This window comes from Salmo salar, chromosome 11 (assembly GCF_965601325.2).
Source record: "Salmo salar chromosome 11, fSalSal1, whole genome shotgun sequence".
NCBI lineage: Eukaryota > Metazoa > Chordata > Actinopteri > Salmoniformes > Salmonidae > Salmo > Salmo salar.
In genome coordinates, this window is record NC_138301.1 from 35,809,398 (window position 1) to 35,829,279 (window position 19,882).

The 19,882-nt window shown below is 42.2% G+C and overlaps 2 protein-coding genes across 3 annotated transcripts; one reads left to right on the forward strand and one right to left on the reverse strand.

Annotated features, from left to right (window-relative positions):
- The first annotated feature begins 1,403 nt into the window (after positions 1 to 1,403).
- si:ch73-314g15.3 (Rieske and Ferritin_like domain-containing protein) lies at positions 1,404 to 15,118 on the forward strand. Its single transcript, XM_014127591.3, has 12 exons — positions 1,404 to 1,631; positions 1,779 to 1,867; positions 2,068 to 2,186; positions 2,666 to 2,768; positions 3,033 to 3,130; positions 3,422 to 3,571; positions 9,485 to 9,652; positions 9,986 to 10,055; positions 10,348 to 10,426; positions 10,707 to 10,860; positions 12,493 to 12,597; positions 12,942 to 15,118. Exons 1-12 carry the CDS (start codon positions 1,525 to 1,527, stop codon positions 12,972 to 12,974), a joined length of 1,275 nt encoding a protein of 424 aa, XP_013983066.2. The 5' UTR covers positions 1,404 to 1,524; the 3' UTR covers positions 12,975 to 15,118.
- Positions 13,331 to 18,191, reverse strand: LOC106562631 (methionyl-tRNA formyltransferase, mitochondrial). Of its 2 annotated transcripts, none has more exons than XM_014127592.3 (9): positions 17,631 to 18,191; positions 17,244 to 17,441; positions 16,774 to 16,896; positions 16,029 to 16,131; positions 14,989 to 15,064; positions 14,735 to 14,826; positions 14,430 to 14,508; positions 14,153 to 14,226; positions 13,331 to 13,951 (listed from the first exon to the last, which is right to left on the reverse strand). In XM_014127592.3, the coding sequence occupies exons 1-9, from the start codon at positions 17,888 to 17,890 to the stop codon at positions 13,754 to 13,756; spliced, it is 1,203 nt and encodes a 400-aa protein (XP_013983067.2). In that variant the 5' UTR covers positions 17,891 to 18,191; the 3' UTR covers positions 13,331 to 13,753. The 2 variants fall into 2 exon arrangements, with proteins under 2 accessions (XP_013983067.2, XP_013983068.1); XM_014127593.3 differs by having other exon boundaries at positions 18,049 to 18,185.
- Between the last annotated feature and the right edge of the window lie 1,691 nt (positions 18,192 to 19,882).

Consider the following 19,882-nt stretch of genomic DNA (forward strand, 5'->3'; position numbering starts at 1 on the left):
GTTCTGAACGTCACATGCTAATGTAAAAAGCTGGTTTTTGATATAAATATGAACTTGATTGAACAAAACATGCATGTATTGTATAACATAATGTCCTAGGAGTGTCATCTGATGACGATCAAAGGTTAGTGCTGCATTTAGCTGTGGTTTTGGTTTTTGTGACATTATATGCTAGCTTGAAAAATGGGTGTGTGATTATTTCTGGCTGGGTACTCTCCTGACATAATCTAATGTTTTGCTTTCGTTGTAAAGCCTTTTTGAAATCGGTCAATGTGGTTAGATTAACGAGAGTCTTGTCTTTAAAATGATGTAAAATAGTCATATGTTTGAGAAATTGAAGTAATAGCATTTCTAAGGTATTTGAATATCGCGCCACTCGATTCCACTGGCTGTTGAGTAGGTGGGACGATTTAGTGTCCAAAGGCATTGTTTGCAGCTGGCAATAAGCCTGTGGCCGGTTCGTACATGAAACATTCTCCATTCAGGCTGCAAAGGCGTCGATTTCCTCCTTAATTTGATTTAATATTGAGAAGGTTTGATTAAAAAAAATATATATATATATATATATGCGTGTTTCATGTTGTTTCATAATATTCTTTATGAAACACCATTTCCCACCAACATGCTAGAGTGGCTAATGCTACTTTCTGACATTGCATCCCCTTTTTCAGCCAGCGGTAAACAACAGACTGCTGCAGCCTAAATGGCTAAAGGCGATATGCACATCTGGGACTAGCGGTCCTGGGTGTTATGCTGCGTTCATGTCATGTCGGAAACTCGGGACCTGTGACTTAAAATGAACTAAAGTTATTTGCGTAAAGCTTCCTATTGGTTGATTCTGGTACAAACCCAAGTGGGAAACTCAGGATCCGATTCTTCCGCCTAGGTTAGCAAGTGAAACATTTCAGAGTTTCTAACATCAGTGAACACGCATTAGCCACCCTAGCATGCTGGTGCAAAATTGTATTTCATAAAGTACACATACTTTCCCTGTTTTTTTCCCCTGCGGCATTATCGCAAATAAATCAAGTTAAGGAGGAAAGGGACACCCTTGCAGCGTGAATGGAGAATGTTTTATGTACAAACCTGTCCATGGGGGATACAAGTGTATAGCTGACTGCATCGTCATCTGCTGGCCTTGAGGTTAATTGTTCTCATTGTAATTTCGTTAAAATATATATTTTTTAATGTAATCAACCATATCAAAATTGGAAAATGACTTAATTGTAATTCTAAATCTTGTCTCATCAACAAATACATTTCTATGCATTCATTCTTTGTCTCAAGTGTTATCTTTTTGCATAGACTGTCAAGGTTTGTCTCGGTTATGTTTTAGGTTCTTGTTATACCTTAGTGGTTTTATGTCGGGCAGAATTCGTGGAGTACCAACATCCGGTTGAAACAATTTGATTTTGTAGTTCAGAAGAAAACAATTCTGCCACACATCGGCAGGGACGGCAGCAGTAGCAAGCTAGTTATGCACAATATTACTCTTACTAATATTTTCTGCATCGAATATTTTAAATGGATCACTTCGAGGAAGATTTAGTCGCTGCATTAAGAGAAATTGTCAAAGACGGAAACTGGCAATGTGTAGGAAAGAAGTGTGATTTTGACTCACCATGCACAAAGTAAGCAGTCCAATTAGCGAGAATAGCAGCAGCTAGCTAGCTAACTGTTGATCTCCCCAATGTATATGATTTATACACATTAGCTGCCCTTGTCTATTCTGAAAAGATGGTCTAACTTGGTGCATGACTTCTCTACGTTTCCCCAAGGCTGTACTCTGCGGATGGTGAACACATTGTCCTGGTTCACACAGAAGATGACAGATTCTGGGCTATGGATTCATCCTGTCCCCATGAAGGTATAAGCTAGCCTAATTGATGGCATGCAATTAATCACTCAGCACTATGCTATGGTAGCTTGCTGTTATGATGATTAATTCATAAACAACTACGTTGCTATAGGATAAACCAGAAGGATGAGAGTATGCTATAAGAAAGAAATGATCATGGTCACCATACTATGATGTCTTTCATCATTACAACCACCGTCTTGGCGCAGGAGGCCCTCTTGACCTCGGTGACATTGAGGACCTGGGAGATGGGAAGAGGGTGCTGGTCTGTCCCTGGCATCACTTTGACTTCTGCCTGGAGACAGGTGCCTCTTCCATGGGACTACAGGTAGAGAGAGATGGTCTCCAACAGAGCCTATTTATTCCTAGTATTGTAAATATAGGTTTCCTGTAACAGTGTGATAAAGGGAAGGTTGATATGTATTACCACCATCGGCTTCATAAAGAAGTCAATGTGGCATTTATGTGTGTGCTTGGGGGCGAGAGACAGGCATTTGGAGTTGCTTAGAGAAAGTACTCACACCCCTGAGACAATCAGGACATCTTGAATTTTTAACAAATTCTGTAATTTGTCTTTCACTTTGAGAATGTGTAGTCAGCTGTGTAGATCACAAGCGGATAAAACAATCTAATTGAATCCCTTTTTATATTTACATAAGGCAAAGGGTGTGACAACTTTGCAAGAGGTGTGAAGACATTCACTAGGCAATGTACTGTGTGTGTTATTAGAATTTTTTTCATTAAATAACAGCTTATTAATCAATAATACCATGAGACTAAAATGAAAGTTAGTTTTTCTGTCTACAGAACCAGGTGTATGAGGTCAGAGTTGTCCAAGACATGATTTATATCAACACACAGAATGAACTGTGTCTAAGTCCCATCCCAGAGATAGACACAACATCTAATGGTAAGGCGATAGTATACCTAATGAACCATGTACACCAATCAAAGTTTTTTAACTGACAATTACATAAAGGAAAGTACTGTAGCCTGGGTGACAGTCTGTTTCTGCACTCTTTCCATCTCATGGAATTGTGATGCCTAACTTGGCTTGATGATGAGCAGGCAAGAACACACAGATCTGAGAGCAGGCTAGTAGTTAAGATATTCTGTTCTGGCAAAGCTTTGAATGATGTTAAGTACATTAATAAGAGATCTCTTTTTGTCTCAGGCAAGTTGTCAGCAGATGATGTCGAGCCACCACCCTCTGAGGACACACTGTGCTTCTGGGCCACAAAGATCCTCTGCACACCGGACCCCAAAGAGAAGGCAAGCCCCATTCACACTAACCACCACACGAAGTGTTAAACTGGGAGGGAATGGAGTGTTGGGTTGTGTTCATTAGGCACCAAATGAAGAAAAAACATGACTGAAACAGGCAGAGACTCTCTGGACTTTCCATGGCAAAACATACAAAAATAGTTTTTGGTCGCATACATAGATTTGCAGATGTTATCGCAGGTGCAGCGAAATGCTTGTATTTGACTATAGTGTAACGTTGATGATTTGATCAACCCTGCATATCTCACTGGCTCACTGACTTTGATCCAATCCCTGTAGGTAGCCATGACGCTGGAGGTCCAGGAGAGGTGGAACAGTGGGGAGATAACAGAGGTGGGTCAGGCTACACCACCTGTCCAGCCAAGCAGGAAGGAGAACCTGACCGTACTGCAGCCGGGCAAAATCAAGCGTGGCAAAGGTGGCACACAGGTCAGTGTTAAGAACACCCTCTAATCACTCAGACCAGACAGGTTGGCAGTATGAACTAACAAGTTCGGAATCTCTGAAATCTTAAAAAAAACTAGCCTAAAATCCCATTGGCATTATTCTCTTTAGCACTGTATGTAAATTGTAGTCCTGCATCCTAAATAACAGGCTCTCTTCTCACTATCTAGAACTGTCTGGTCAGCTTGCTGATGAACAGAATGGCTTTAGGAAAGCCAGAGCATGTATAGAGCACATCTATACTGTCTCTACAGTGGTCCGGGCTAGAATTCAAGAGAGAGAACCAACTTTTGCCTGTTTTATTGATTTTATGAAGGCTTTCGATTAGGTAAATAGAGAACTAATTGCTTTTAGACTGGGGTAAATCCATTTGAATTCAATCACTTTTTGACAACACCCTTTATTCAGGAGCATGTTGTATCTCAACCGCGGAAACAACACAAAAACCTCAGATGATGTAAAGTAGGGTTTAAGCTACAACATATGCGAATATGAAAAAAAAATCTGAGTTTACGTGTTTTTACATAATTAACATAAAAGGTAATTTTTTTTAATATATATTTTTTAAATTTAGTTTGACAACCCTATTTGTTGTGAGCTTTTGAATTATATCAAACTCAACCGTTTATCTTTTCCAGTGATGATGACATGGATGTCTCATGGTATGGTGGGGTATGCAAAATGGGTCAACTTTGAGCACATCTTATCTCCTGAATGTTTTGGCATTCAGATCCAAAAAGTAACTTTCTGACCACTTCTTCCATGAGCAAACATGTATGGAAAGTTTTGTTTAAATCAAAAGGGAAGCTGTCAAAAAGTGATTGAATTCATATGGATTTAACCACTAATTAAAATGGGAATTGATGGAAGATTCTCTGATGTTATCAAACCGCTATCTGGCTCCAGTTGCCTGTGTTCAGGTTAATGACCTGGTTTCCAACCCCTTACTGTGTAAAGCAGGGAGACATACTCTCACCCACTTTATTTACTCTATATGTTAATGATTTAGACCAAATGAAAAGGACCTTGGTTACTGTGCTTATTCTCAACTGTATCAATCCTGTGTGTGTCCAGTGATGGACTATGCTGCTGGGGTATGGGGATCCAAAGTACATACTAATTGTAACAATGTTCAAAACAGAGCAATCCGCTGCTTTCTTGGTGTGCATAAACTGACTCGAAACCTGGCCATCTGTGGAGATATGGGTTGCGAAGTTAGTTAAAAAGGTGACATGGTACATCTATGGAACAGACTGATGAATATGTCAGAACACAGAATCACAAAAAAAAGGGTTTGACTGGGACCTAGATAATTACCTATTTTTTGTGAAACTGATTTGCAGTATATATATATATATATATATATATATATATATATATATATATATACACAGGAACAAATTACTATGTGGTGTTAACCAAATCAAGGACAAGCTTTTTCTGATCCACAAGGAAAAATGGGCAGCTGATGTATGGTTTAAACCTAAAAACAGAACATACTGTCATCAAAGAGAACTATATCCCTGAGCCATATGTCCTCCTGAACCTAACAAAAAGCCAAAGGTCAGCTTGTGCTCAACTCCCATCCGGCCCTCTCCCTCTGGCTTAGAGAAGGGCAGATTTAACACAGTGCCTGAAGAGGAGATAATTTGCCTACTGTGTTGGGAAATCAAAAACGAAATCCATTTAGTGTTTTATAGCACTTTGTATGACGATCTGAGACATGTTATTTTCTGTAAAAGTGTTTGGTTCTAACCCTGAAGTATTCTGGTTACGGGACAAGCAGGGGCTTGGATTTTGTTTCAGGCAGAGTGTTTGCAATTGCTCAGTTTGTTTACACTGCCTGGAGAAGGAGAAATGAACTCTTTGTGTAGTGTACTGTTTGTGTAGTGGGGCTAGATGGTAGCTGTACTGTTTGTGTAGTGGGGCTAGATGGTAGCTGTACTGTTTGTGTAGTGGGGCTAGATGGTAGCTGTACTGTAGTGTAGTGTGGCTAGATGGTAGCTGTACTGTTTGTGTACTGTACTGTTTGTGTTGTGTAGTGTGGCTAGATGGTAGCTGTACTGTTTGTGTACTGTACTGTTTGTGTTGTGTAGTGTGGCTAGATGGTAGCTGTACTGTTTGTGTACTGTACTGTTTGTGTTGTGTAGTGTGGCTAGATGGTAGCTGTACTGTTTGTGTACTGTACTGTTTGTGTTGTGTAGTGTGGCTAGATGGTAGCTGTACTGTTTGTGTACTGTACTGTTTGTGTTGTGTAGTGTGGCTAGATGGTAGCTGTACTGTTTGTGTACTGTACTGTTTGTGTTGTGTAGTGTGGCTAGATGGTAGCTGTACTGTTTGTGTACTGTACTGTTTGTTGTGTAGTGTGGCTAGATGGTAGCTGTACTGTTTGTACTGTACTGTTTGTGTAGTGTGGCTAGATGGTAGCTGTACTGTTTGTGTAGTGGGGCTAGATGGTAGTTGTACTGTTTGTGTAGTGTGGCTAGATGGTAGCTGTACTGTTTGTGTACTGTACTGTTAGTGTAGTGTGGCTAGATGGTAGCTGTACTGTTTGTGTAGTGGGGCTAGATGGTAGCTGTACTGTACTGTTTGTGTAGTGTGGCTAGATGGTAGCTGTACTGTTTGTGTAGTGGGGCTAGATGGTAGCTGTACTGTTTGTGTAGTGTGGCTAGATGGTAGCTGTACTGTTTGTACTGTACTGTTTGTGTAGTGGGGCTAGATGGTAGCTGTACTGTACTGTTTGTGTAGTGGGGCTAGATGGTAGCTGTACTGTTTGTGTAGTGGGGCTAGATGGTAGCTGTACTGTTTGTGTAGTGTGGCTAGATGGTAGCTGTACTGTTTGTACTGTACTGTTTGTGTAGTGGGGCTAGATGGTAGCTGTACTGTTTGTGTAGTGGGGCTAGATGGTAGCTGTACTGTACTGTTTGTGTAGTGTGGCTAGATGGTAGCTGTACTGTTTGTGTAGTGTGGCTAGATGGTAGCTGTACTGTTTGTACTGTACTGTTTGTGTAGTGGGGCTAGATGGTAGCTGTACTGTTTGTGTAGTGGGGCTAGATGGTAGCTGTACTGTTTGTGTACTGTACTGTTTGTGTAGTGTGGCTAGATGGTAGCTGTACTGTTTGTGTACTGTACTGGTTGTGTAGTGTGGCTAGATGGTAGCTGTACTGTACTGTTTGTGTAGTGGGGCTAGATGGTAGCTGTACTGTACTGTTTGTGTAGTGGGGCTAGATGGTAGCTGTACTGTTTGTAGTGGGGCTAGATGGTAGCTGTACTGTTTGTGTACTGTTTGTGTAGTGGGGCTAGATGGTAGCTGTACTGTTTGTACTGTTTGTAGTGGGGCTAGATGGTAGCTGTACTGTTTGTACTGTTTGTGTAGTGGGGCTAGATGGTAGCTGTACTGTTTGTAGTGGGGCTAGATGGTAGCTGTACTGTTTGTGTAGTGGGGCTAGATGGTAGCTGTACTGTTTGTAGTGGGGCTAGATGGTAGCTGTACTGTTTGTGTACTGTACTGTTTGTGTAGTGTGGCTAGATGGTAGCTGTACTGTTTGTGTACTGTACTGTTTGTTGTGTAGTGTGGCTAGATGGTAGCTGTACTGTTTGTGTACTGTACTGTTTGTTGTGTAGTGTGGCTAGATGGTACGCTGTACTGTACTGTTTGTGTTGTGTAGTGTGGCTAGATGGTAGCTGTACTGTTTGTGTACTGTACTGTTTGTTGTGTAGTGTGGCTAGATGGTAGTTGTACTGTTTGTGTACTGTACTGTTTGTGTTGTGCTAGTGTGGCTGACGATGGTAGCTGTACTGTACTGTTTGTGTAGTGGGGCTAGATGGTAGCTGTACTGTTTGTGTACTGTACTGTGGCTAGATGGTAGCTGTACTGTTTGTACTGTACTGTTTGTGTAGTGTGGCTAGATGGTAGCTGTACTGTTTGTGTAGTGGGGCTAGATGGTAGTTGTACTGTTTGTGTAGTGTGGCTAGATGGTAGCTGTACTGTTTGTGTACTGTACTGTTTGTGTAGTGGGGCTAGATGGTAGCTGTACTGTTTGTGTAGTGGGGCTAGATGGTAGCTGTACTGTACTGTTTGTGTAGTGGGGCTAGATGGTAGCTGTACTGTTTGTAGTGGGGCTAGATGGTAGCTGTACTGTTTGTAGTGGGGCTAGATGGTAGCTGTACTGTTTGTACTGTACTGTTTGTGTAGTGGGGCTAGATGGTAGCTGTACTGTTTGTACTGTTTGTGTAGTGGGGCTAGATGGTAGCTGTACTGTTTGTACTGTTTGTGTAGTGGGGTTAGATGGTAGCTGTACTGTTTGTAGTGTTTGTGTAGTCTGGCTAGATGGTAGCTGTACTGTTTGTACTGTTTGTGTAGTGGGGCTAGATGGTAGCTGTACTGTTTGTACTGTTTGTGTAGTGGGGCTAGATGGTAGCTGTACTGTTTGTACTGTTTGTGTAGTGGGGCTAGATGGTAGCTGTACTGTTTGTACTGTTTGTGTAGTGTGGCTAGATGGTAGCTGAACTGTTTGTGTAGTGGGGCTAGATGGTAGCTGTACTGTTTGTACTGTTTGTGTAGTGGGGCTAGATGGTAGCTGTACTGTTTGTACTGTTTGTGTAGTGGGGCTAGATGGTAGCTGTACTGTTTGTACTGTTTGTGTAGTGGGGTTAGATGGTAGCTGTACTGTTTGTAGTGTTTGTGTAGTCTGGCTAGATGGTAGCTGTACTGTTTGTACTGTTTGTGTAGTGTGGCTAGATGGTAGCTGTACTGTTTGTACTGTTTGTGTAGTGGGGCTAGATGGTAGCTGTACTGTTTGTACTGTTTGTGTAGTGGGGCTAGATGGTAGCTGTACTGTTTGTACTGTTTGTGTAGTGTGGCTAGATGGTAGCTGAACTGTTTGTGTAGTGGGGCTAGATGGTAGCTGTACTGTTTGTACTGTTTGTGTAGTGGGGCTAGATGGTAGCTGTACTGTTTGTACTGTTTGTGTAGTGGGGCTAGATGGTAGCTGTACTGTTTGTACTGTTTGTGTAGTGTGGCTAGATGGTAGCTGAACTGTTTGTAGTGGGGCTAGATGGTAGCTGTACTGTTTGTACTGTTTGTGTAGTGGGGCTAGATGGTAGCTGTACTTGCCTTGATTATTGTACAGTATATGCATATAATTTGTACAATCTTATTTTGTTTTGAGTACAAGGAAAATGGTACTGTGTTTAGTAGTTTAGTAGTTTAGTAAGCCCATGTGGGCTGGGCGCCAGTAGATACTTAAATAAATCACAATCAATCATGTAGCCTAACAAATAGAAGACCAGACATGACTGAATGATGATAGAGACAGGTAATGGTACTGTTGAGAAAAAGGAGGGAACATATCCCATGCCAGTATTGAACTACACAACCCCTAGATTACCAAAATTGGCATTCTAACTACCCACTGTCGCAATAAAATAATCTCTTCGGAAGTCAAATCAAAGTTTGTCACTTGCACAGGATACAACATGTGTGAAACAGTACAGTGACATGCTTACTGCAAGCTCTTTCCCAACAATGCAGTATTCAATATAAAGGTAAGAGAAATAATACGAAGGAAAAACAGAAGAAAAACTCGATCGTAAGCTCTATAGAGGATCAGTACCAGCACCATCATTTCAATGTGCAGGGATACTGGAGTAGTTGAGCTAGATGGGTCAGCAGGGGTAAAAGTGACTGTCCGCAGTATAAATAATAGAATACATAGTAGCAGCAGCGTAAATGGTGTGTGTGTGTCTGTGTGGCATTAGCATTCGTTGTCATGGTATTAGCATTTGTTGTCATGCCATTAGTACATATAGTACGGACGAGGCTATAGAACTGCAACATTCCATGCTTCATCAATGATGATTGATATGAGCGTGTGTGTTTACTATGTGTCTGACCAGGCTAGCAGGATAGCCCTCCTCCACTCCCTGGCTAACATAGAGCAGTGGGCTATAGACCTGTCCTGGGACGTCATCGCTCGCTTCTCATCGGTCAGACTGGACACTGGAGAGCCCCTGCCCCGCCAGTTCTTCAGCGACTTTGTCAAAGTGGCCGGAGACGAGGCCAAGGTCAGTGTCCTAACATATATTTAAGTCATGTGGTCTGTTACGTGTTGTTTTAAGTATAGTTCACTTTCTGAAGTTTCAGCTTATTTTTTTAAAACAAGCTGAAACAAAAAAGTGGAATAATTCTTTAAGAATGATGCACATTATTGTTATGGATGTCTGTTGTTCAAACGTCTGTACTTCAGATATTGGTAGTCCAAGTATATTTAGTATGTTTATATAATACTGCAAGGCAGTGTTCCTCAAGGAGGATAAAAAGTGGTAGTACTGTATCAGTTGTGAGTAGTGGATGGACTGTTACCCTGGGAATACAATGAATTTCTACTGTTCCAACAGCATTATCACTTACTAGAGACGAGGATCACAGAACTCGACAGCTTCTTTGGCGCGTTACCTGTTCATAATGGTGGGTGGTTCGCTGGCTTCTCCAGACTAAGGCCGGGGTTCAATCCGATCTCTTTTGTAGACAATGCGTGTTTGGAAAGGCAATGTTCCCCGTGTTCGTGGAGATCGAATTCACAGTAAACACTGCATATATCGGCTCAATCGGAAATTTACTTTTAAGTATCAAGCGTGCTATAATGCAGATTGGATTGAATCCTGGCCTAACTATTAATATCATCACAGTTGGTTTTCTGAAAAAAATACATGACATTTTCAGTGCACCCAGTGTAAGTTGAGCTTCCTCGTCTCCACAGGACTGTGGCAGTCAGCAACGGATACGTCCCACGACCTTCTGGCGAGGCTAGCCATTGTGCATATGGTACATGAAGCCAGGTACAGCATTCACCTGAATTACAACACCAACAGAATATGATGATGTTATCAGTGCAGTGGAAACATTATGATCCCTATTACCTTGACACATCTTCTAATACACCCATGGGGTTCACATTATCTGAAAGGCTTGGATAGGTGTGAGAAATTTCACTCCTCCTTGGCCACAAATAACCACAGGGTGGCTAAAACAAAAAACTTGGTGAAATTCTTGGCTTTTCTAATCGACTGGGCTCGGGGAAAGTACATCTACCTAACTCCCTCGCTCTCCTCCTGCAAGGGGCCTGGATGTGCACCCCCAGACCCTCTCCCGCTTCGCTGCCCAGGGGGACTGCAGCTCTGTGGAGGTGCTGGAGGTTATCTACCGGGATGAGATCACTCACGTGGCCGCCGGGCTCCGCTGGTTCACCTACATCTGTTCACAGGAAGAACGGGTATGGCTATAAGGAGGCCATTATTTAACTACAGTTTAGTAGACTGAACAGTACAAATAGTTGCCTCTTTATAATGCACATTGTTGAAGAAATGTTTGAAATAAAATCACTCTAGAAGAAAAAGAAACGCACACCTATTAAGGCGAGGTGCTGGCTAGCGGAGTAGAAAACTTGAAAATAAGGGAGAGCCGCACATTCTAGGAGCTCAGATGCAAAAATGTAATTTCCAACGTTTGGACAGCCAAGCTGTCTTCATCAGGGTATGATCACAAACACTGCAGGGTGACTCGTTTATATAGTGTCAAAAGACACACAGGTGTCTGTAATCATGGCCAAGTTTGGCCTAATATCATTGATTAATTCTCAAATATAAAAATGGCATACAAAGAACAGCATACAAAAAACAAATGGATATCATACGATCATAGATTCATTTTAGACTACACAAGCTTACAAACAATTACAATGGCAAAGTCACATTAATCACACGAATGGCTTAAGATCAAAGTCTATGTTGAGACCGAAGGGTGCAAGGATCTTTAAGTTAAAGATCCAGGCAGCCTCTCGTTTTAACAATATATTATCAAGGTCACCCCCTCTCCTAGGGAGGGTGACATGTTCGATGCCAATATAACGCATAGACGAAATCGAGTGGTTTGCTTCCAAAAAGTGGGCCGCAACTGGGTAAGTCAAGTTTTTGCACCTAATGGTGCTACGGTGCTCTGAGATACGTACTTTTAATTCACGCTTTGTTTTACCCACATCATTTTTACCACAAGGACAAGTTATAAGATAAATAACTGCCTTAGTGGAACACGTAATAACACCTTTTTTGCTCCACTAAGGCAGTTATTTATCTTATAACATGTCCTTGTGGTAAAAATGATGTGGGTAAAACAAAGCGTGAATTAAAAGTACGTATCTCAGAGCATCGTAGCACCATTAAGTGCAAAAACTTGACTTACCCAGTTGCGGCCCACTTTTTGGAAGCAAACCACTCGATTTCGTCTCTGCGTTATATTGGCATCGAACATGTCACCCTCCCTAGGAGAGGGGGTGACCTTGATAATATATTGTTAAAACGAGAGGCTGCCTGGATCTTTAATTTAAAGACCCTTGCTCCCTTCGGTCTCAACATAGACTTTGATCTGAAGCCACTCTTGTGATTATTGTGACTTTGCCATTGTAATTGTTTGTAAGCTTGTGTAGTCTAAAATGAATCTATGATCGTATGCTATCAATTTGTTCTTTTATATGTTCTTTGTATGCCATTTTTATATTTCAGAGTTAACCAATGATATTAGGCCATGATTACAGACACCTGTGTGTCTTCTGACACTATATAAACGAGTCACCCTGCAGTGTTTGTGATCATACCCTGATGAAGACAGCTTGGCTGTCCAAACGTTGGATATTACATTTTTGCATCTGAGCTCCTAGAATGTGCGGCTCTCCCTTATTTTCAAATAAAATCACTGCCACATTACAATTGGGTTTATGGTAAATGTAGTAAATCACTGGTCTGGTAACACATTCACCATAGTTGCTGCAGCTGTGCCTCATCTAAAATTACATCCAAAAGCGTAATACATTCTAGTAGCTAATATTCAGCTTTCCTGATGCTCTTTTTAGGATTGCTTATCTACTTTCCATTACTTGGTGAAGCAGCACTTCAAAGGTTACCTGAAGCCTCCTTTTAACACAGAGGGTAGGAAGACAGCAGGGATGACAGAGGAGGTATGATGACACCCTAAACACATTCACACTAGCTAACGGCAGCTAGCTTTGACTAAAAGGAAACATGCAGTCTAAATCAGTGTTTCCCAACCCTCTCTTAACCACCAGACATTTTTGTTCTACCACTTCACTGATATATCCTTATCACTAATCAGCCTACCAAGCACTTGATTAGTTGAATCAACAGGGCTAAAATAAAAAATGTGATCATCCTTGAGGGGGTTGGACAACACTGGTCTAATTCACACCCACTTTAGTGAATAAATACATTTCCTTCAATGTTTTGTTTAAAACTTAAGTCAGTGAAATGCTACAATTCTGAACTTTCTTTCTCTCTTCCATAGTGGTACGTGCCTCTTGTAAAGCCTCCCAGTTAACAGACAATGTCCCCGAAACCAGCATGCCGTGACAAACACAGCTGCTGCGTCCCAGCGGGTGGGGGAAGCAGTTTCACACCAAATCTCATAACACCTGGATAAAGGTCCAACTGTTTTCTATTATAAAGGTTTAAACTCAAACATGTCAGTAGCCGTATCAATGTGGTATTGCAATCTAATATCTGAGCCCAATGTAGATGACGTGGCATTCGATCATTGGTTAATTTGTGCAGCGCGACTGCAATGTAGTCGGCCTGGAAGAGTACATCTCTAAAACAGACCCCACTATCTCTACAAATGTGATAAATATTAAAGTCCAATGCATAATGTCATAGAGCAAATGACAAAGGCAACAGAACCTTGTAAATGTTTATTTATGCAAATACAACTCAGTTATTTTGGTAGTCTAACAGGTTTGAGGGTTTTGCATTCGACAACAAACTACTCACACAACAGCCTCTCCATGATATCACTATTATTACATTCATGTGTTCCATAGGCTATCAGGAAATAGTTTCCAGTAGGCGTAAAACAAGAGAAAATCTTTTTGAAACAGAGGGTACTACCTGGACTTGAACAATAAGAAATGCTCATTTTTAGTTTCTGTTTCAAAACGTTTTGCCACGGTGATCCCTGCTGAACACTACTCTTGTGTGTACTCTAAATATGTTGTCTTAAAACAGACAGTATAGATCCTTTATTTTTTACAGGAAATGCATCTAATCAAATAACATTAAAGTAGGTTGTTGTTTTGTGTTTAATTACCACATCATGGTGTTTTAATACACAGCGTGTAGCTGTGTCAATGAGTTCTCCTCTCCAGCTGAATGTAATTCAGTTCTGTTACTGTGGAACAGGCACTCCTGCTTGGGGGGGCCATATCTGTTCTGGAAGCTCTGATGGAGATATCCGTTGTAGAAGTCTGCTGCTGACAGTCTCTTCTTCAGCATCACCACCTTGAATCCCACCCAGCCATCCTTGACCACCGAACACACAAAAAGTGCTTGTCATAATTTTTTTTATGGGATACATCAAGTTAATTTGTATTATGCCATGATACATCAGGAAGTGAATAATTTTTCATTAAATTAGACATTTCAATAAGACAAAAATTGAAGTGTTTTGACATAATAGTAAACCATGGAAAGTGTCAAGGATGAAAAGCCTGGCTCACGCACCTTACAACAGACAGCCAAGGTGTTGGATTCTTTCTGATAACTCATAGATCCTGGCACTGGTATCCTCCCTCGACCTGTCATTAAAACAATCACAACCTTTCTCAACCGAAAATATTCAAAATGGATGTTACCAGACATTGTCTCCGCAGCGTGTGGACTCAAGCACTACTGCTGCCGATCCACACAGTTACTTACCACTAGCTGACTGAGTCAACCACCATCTACCACCAAGCAGTGTTGGAAACAATGAAGAGTCCTGATTAAAAGAGGAAATGACCTGATAGTGAAATGTTGCATTTGCCAGCAAAGTCCAGCAGCTTTATGGTCTTGCCCATCCAAATTGTTCTCAATGGGATCTAATGAGAGAGAAGAGGGCATTATTTTAACACTCCTGGACAATGTGTGTTTAGAGGCCAGTCACAGTAAATCAAGGTCATGTTCGGTATGCACAAAATTAGAAAATCATCTTGAAACAGGTGAGGAACGGCCTGAAATCACCCAATAAGACTGCTCACTTTAGTTTTACGTTTTCAGACTTTTCTAGTTTCGTGCCAACTGAACATGACTGGTCTGTCTTATTACCCGGGATGCGATGGCACGAAACAGGCAGTCGATCTGGACACAGGTCTGCTCCTCCCATACGATCCAGCTCATTGATGTGCTGATTTTAGGGGCTGTTGAGAAGAGTCAACTCTAAGCTGAGGCATGAATGGGTGCTTAGAATGTACATGCAGCTTTCACCCTCCTGTAAGTTGCAATTCTTGCTGATTGTTTATCATTCAAATTGTAATTACTACTAGCATCAAATGTCTGGTTGAGCAAATACATGTTCTTACCTAAAGTGGCACCATCTTCATCTTGCTCCCTTCGGTTTGTGATTCTCTCTGGAAGGGTCCTTAATGTGTCAATCAACTGTTCAAGCAAAATAATAAAGGTCCCATATAAGAGGGCTTACATTAACCATGACTGGTTTCTGACAAGCCTCTTCAAATGGATTTTTATTTATTTATTTCACCTTTATTTAACCAGGTAGGCAAGTTGAGAACAAGTTCTCATTTACAATTGCGACCTGGCCAAGATAAAGCAAAGCAGTTCGACAACATACAAAAACACAGAGTTACACATGGAGTAAAACAACATACAATCAATGATGCAGTAGAAAAAAAAAAAATATAAGATTATATACAATGTGAGCAAATGATGTGAGATAAGGGAGGTAAAGGCAAAAAAAATGCCATGGTGGCAAAGTAAATAAAGTATAGCAAGAAAAACACTGCAATGGTAGATTTGTAGTTTGAAGAAAGTTCAGAGATAAAATATAAATAATATGGTGCAAAGGAGCAAAATAAATAAATACAGTAGGGGAAGAGGTAGTAGTTTGGGCTAAATTATAGATGGGCTATGTACAGGTGCAGTGATCTGTGAGCTGCTCTGACAGCTGGTGCTTAAAGCTAGTGAGGGAGATAAGTGTTTCTAGTTTCAGAGATTTTTGTAGTTCGTTCCAGTCATTGGCAGCAGAGAACTGGAAGGAGAGACGACCAAAGGAGGAGTTGGCTTTAGGGGTGACCAGAGAGATATACCTGCTGGAGCGCGTGCTACAGGTGGGTGCTGCTATGGTGACCAGTGAGCAGAGATAAGGGGGGACTTTACCTAGCAGGGTCTTGTAGATGACCTGGAGCCAATGTGTTTGGCGACGATTATGAAGCGAAGGCCGGATTGAGCTCTGGATGTACGTCCCAAATGAGTGATCTCAAATCACACCCTATTCCCCATGCAGTGCACTACATTTGACCAACAGAGTCACATAAGACTCGAGCCACGTAGTGCACTGGATGGGAATAGGGTGCTATAACTACACAGTGTGAAGTGCACTCACTAGCTGGGCTCCCTTGGTGGCCAGAGTAGCTCCTAGCTGGTCAGCTGTGAAGTTGTCTGGGACCTGGTAGATCTCCTGGTGAAGAATGGGACCCACATCAAACCTGTAACAGAGACCAGAGACACACCGAGGTTTACTGGAACACAGAGACACACCGATGTTTACTGGAACACAGAGACACCCTGCGGTTTACTGGAACACAGAGACACCCTGCGGTTTACTGGAACACAGAGACACCCTGCGGTTTACTGGAACACAGAGACACCCTGCGGTTTACTGGAACACAGAGACACCCTGCGGTTTACTGGAACACCGAGATCAGAGATACACTGAGGTGCAAAGGAATAGCAGTATGCGCTTTGACAGTGAATACAGTAGTAGAGTACACTATTATATATAGGCCTATTGCAATCTGGTGGCCTCTGGAGACTTTATGGTTAATTTTCCTGGACCCAGATAAAGCTGTCCTGTACAGGACTATAACACATGCTCAATGGGGAAAATCACCATTAAAATGGCTTTTCAGTCCAGGATTAGGTTGGGAAACCATCCCTAAATATGCATTTGAACAAACAACCATCTGCTAATGTCATCCCTCACTTTTGCTTGTCGATAGTAGGTCCATGTTACTGGCAGATGACTGGTCCCTTTCATGACTCACCCTTCCTCCCTCAGAACCATGAGGAAAGGGAGAGAGGAAAGGAGGGAAGGGGACAGAAAGTAGCTCTGGGTCACGTTAGCCTACCTCTTTGGTCGTATCTGCATGACGCTGACCCCGGTGATAGTGTCTCCGTGTAGGATGGTGTGGAACACTGGGGCGGGGCCGCGCCATCTGGGGAGAAGGCTGGGGTGGACATTCAGGATCCCACTGGAATAGAGGCAACAGACACACATGCTGCAACTCTCACAATCAAACAGATTGGACACTGTCAGGGTTTGACTCTTGGGATGTGCTCATAAGATTGACACTTCTTGGGGAGTCTGCTGCTTGTGTAGCTGATATGGAACATAGTAGCTACCATGGAGCAAGTGATGTCGCCCGCCCTGAGATCGACAAGTACATTCTGGGTCAGTGGTAATGACAATGCTTATTTTGGTGGCGAGTCAGAGTGTTGTGTGCGGGTCCCTGGTTTGCACCCAGCTCGGGGCACACAGGGACAGAAGCTATAATGTTACACTTGTATTGCATGAGTCACTTTCAGAGAAGTTACTCACCATGGAAACTGGTTGATAAGTCCTTCCCGAAGCAAGCAGCCAAATGACACCACCACCCCGACATCGAACTGCCCTTGAAGATCCCCGAGAGGCCAGACATGAACGGGCAGTTTGTTTTGATCAGCAAAATTCTTCACAGGGACGTCATTGGATAGTGTGACAACCTCAAGTGATTCCACAACTCGGTCATTGGAGTCCCTGCGACAAATAATGACAGCAAACAACTGACATTAGGCGACGAGAAGTTACTCTAGCCTGGTCCCAGATCTGTTCGGACTGTTGCTCCAACTCTTATGAGACAGCACAATATGGGACCAGGTTAAAGTTACCCACTGCAAAGACTCTCCTCTTTGCTCACTGGCATGTAAATTGTTGTGGGTGTCATACCTAGACGCAGAGAGCAGCTTGAGGGATTCAACAGCAAAATTATCTGTCCCAAAGAAAAGGACCCTCCAAGGTGGTTCTGTTGATAAATAGTTCCTAGTGGCAAATAGGCGGGTCTTGCCAGGGCCTTGTCCACAACGTCTATGTTTCTCCGGCGTTCTTTTGACCCACACGCCAACAGATGCATGCCTCTGGGTGCAATAATTGCAAAAGCCATGGAGTATTTTCAGACCCATTACTTTTGCCTTGACATTGTTCCACATCTGTCATTGGTCGGGCGGGCATCTACCAATGCCACCAGTGTGTCAAAATTAGCTAGCAATGCTCGACTCCAATATGGCTAGTTTATTCGTCAAGACAAGCTCAACAAATTACACGAGGGCCCCTCTAGAATTAAGATTTATTCGTGTGACACGCTTACCTTTAGCGTTAATGAATATTGTCCAACATTTAGCTTGATTAATGTCAGCTATAACGTTAAGGTATTTCTACATATGGGCGCCGCCATGTTTTTTTCTTGACATACACCATGTTTCCGGTTCTATCGAAAATAGTTGTCCCTTCGTTTGATCAGACACTTTTAGTTCCGACTAGACAGTGACGCCTTGATCACACCGATAGTACACCTGCGCAAAATAGAACGCAGCATCATCTGGATATGCGTGCAACAAAAGTTCAACATTCACCTTCTGCTACCATTTCTGTCAACTCGTCTACGCATACAGTTTGACGCATACATTTTTAAAATCCTATGTTTAGCGCCACATAGAACGCATTGCAACTGCCTCTGCAAAGCAGCGTTCCATTGGAATTAATGTACTTCTGGGGTCCCGGAATTCTTATTTATTTTTATTTCAGCTTTATTTAACCAGGTAGGCAAGTTGAGAACAAGTTCTCATTTACAACTGCGACCTGGCCAAGATAAAGCAAAGCAGTTCGACACATATAACAACACAGAGTTACACATGGAGTAAAACAAATAAGCAGTCAATAATACAGCAGAAAAATAAGTCTATATACAATGTGAGCAAATGAGGTGAGATAAGGGAGGTAAAGGCAATAAATAGGCCATGGTGGCGAAGTAAATACAATATAGCAATTAAAACACTGGAATGGTAGATTTGACAGTAGATGAGTGTGCAAAGTAGAAATACTGGGGTACAAAGGAGCAAAATCAATAAATACAGTAGGGGAAGAGGTAGTTGTTTGGGCTATTTATAGATGGGCTATGTACAGGTGCATTGATCTGTGAGCTGCTCTGACAGCTGGTGCTTAAAGCTAGTGAGGGAGATAAGTGTTTCCAGTTTCAGAGATTTTTGTAGTTCGTTCCAGTCATTGGCAGCAGAGAACTGGAAGGAGAGGCGGCCAAAGGAGGAATTGGCTTTGGGGGTGACAAGTGAGATATACCTGCTGGAACGCGTGCTACGGGTGGGTGCAGCTATGATGACCAGCGAGCAGAGATAAGGCGGGACTTTACCTAGCAGGGTCTTGTAGATGACCTGGAGCCAGTGGGTTTGGCGACGAGTATGAAGCGAGGGCCAGCCAACGAGAGTGTACAGGTCGCAGTGGTGGGTAATATATGGGGCTTTGGTGACAAAACGGAATGCACTGTGATAGACTGCATCCAATTTGTTGAGTAGGGTGTTGGAGGCTATTTTGTAGATGACATCGCCAAAGTCGAGGATCGGTAAGATGGTCAGTTTTACGAGGGTATGTTTGGCAGCATGAGTGAAGGATGCTTTGTTGCGAAATAGGAAGCCGATTCTAGATTTAACTTTGGATTGGAGATGTTTTATGTGAGTCTGGAAGGAGAGTTTACAGTCTAACCAGACACCTAGGTTAGAATGAAGGACACTGTCAGTGTGATCGAGGCGTGAGTCCCTAAGAAGAGGCCTGTGCAGAGAGGTATATTATGTGGTCCTAACCTTCACAGATAATCAAGTTTATTTGAGGTTATGCATTTTCCTCACAGAGAAGGGATATTATAAATGTAAATAATTGACTTTATTCCAACCACAACCAATGGGACTCCCTAAAAACACACCACTTTGAAACAACTATGACCAGAAGTTACTTTTCGTTGCAGGTTATGATATGAGAGCGTTTTCGCTAACCCAAACCCTAACACTTTTCCTAACTTTAACCTAATTATCCTAACCTGCTATGTTGATTCTCCTTACCTGCTGTGTAAATTCTCCTAACCTGCTACAAAAAAAGTCACTTCTGGTCGTAGCTGTATCGAAGTAGTGTGTTTT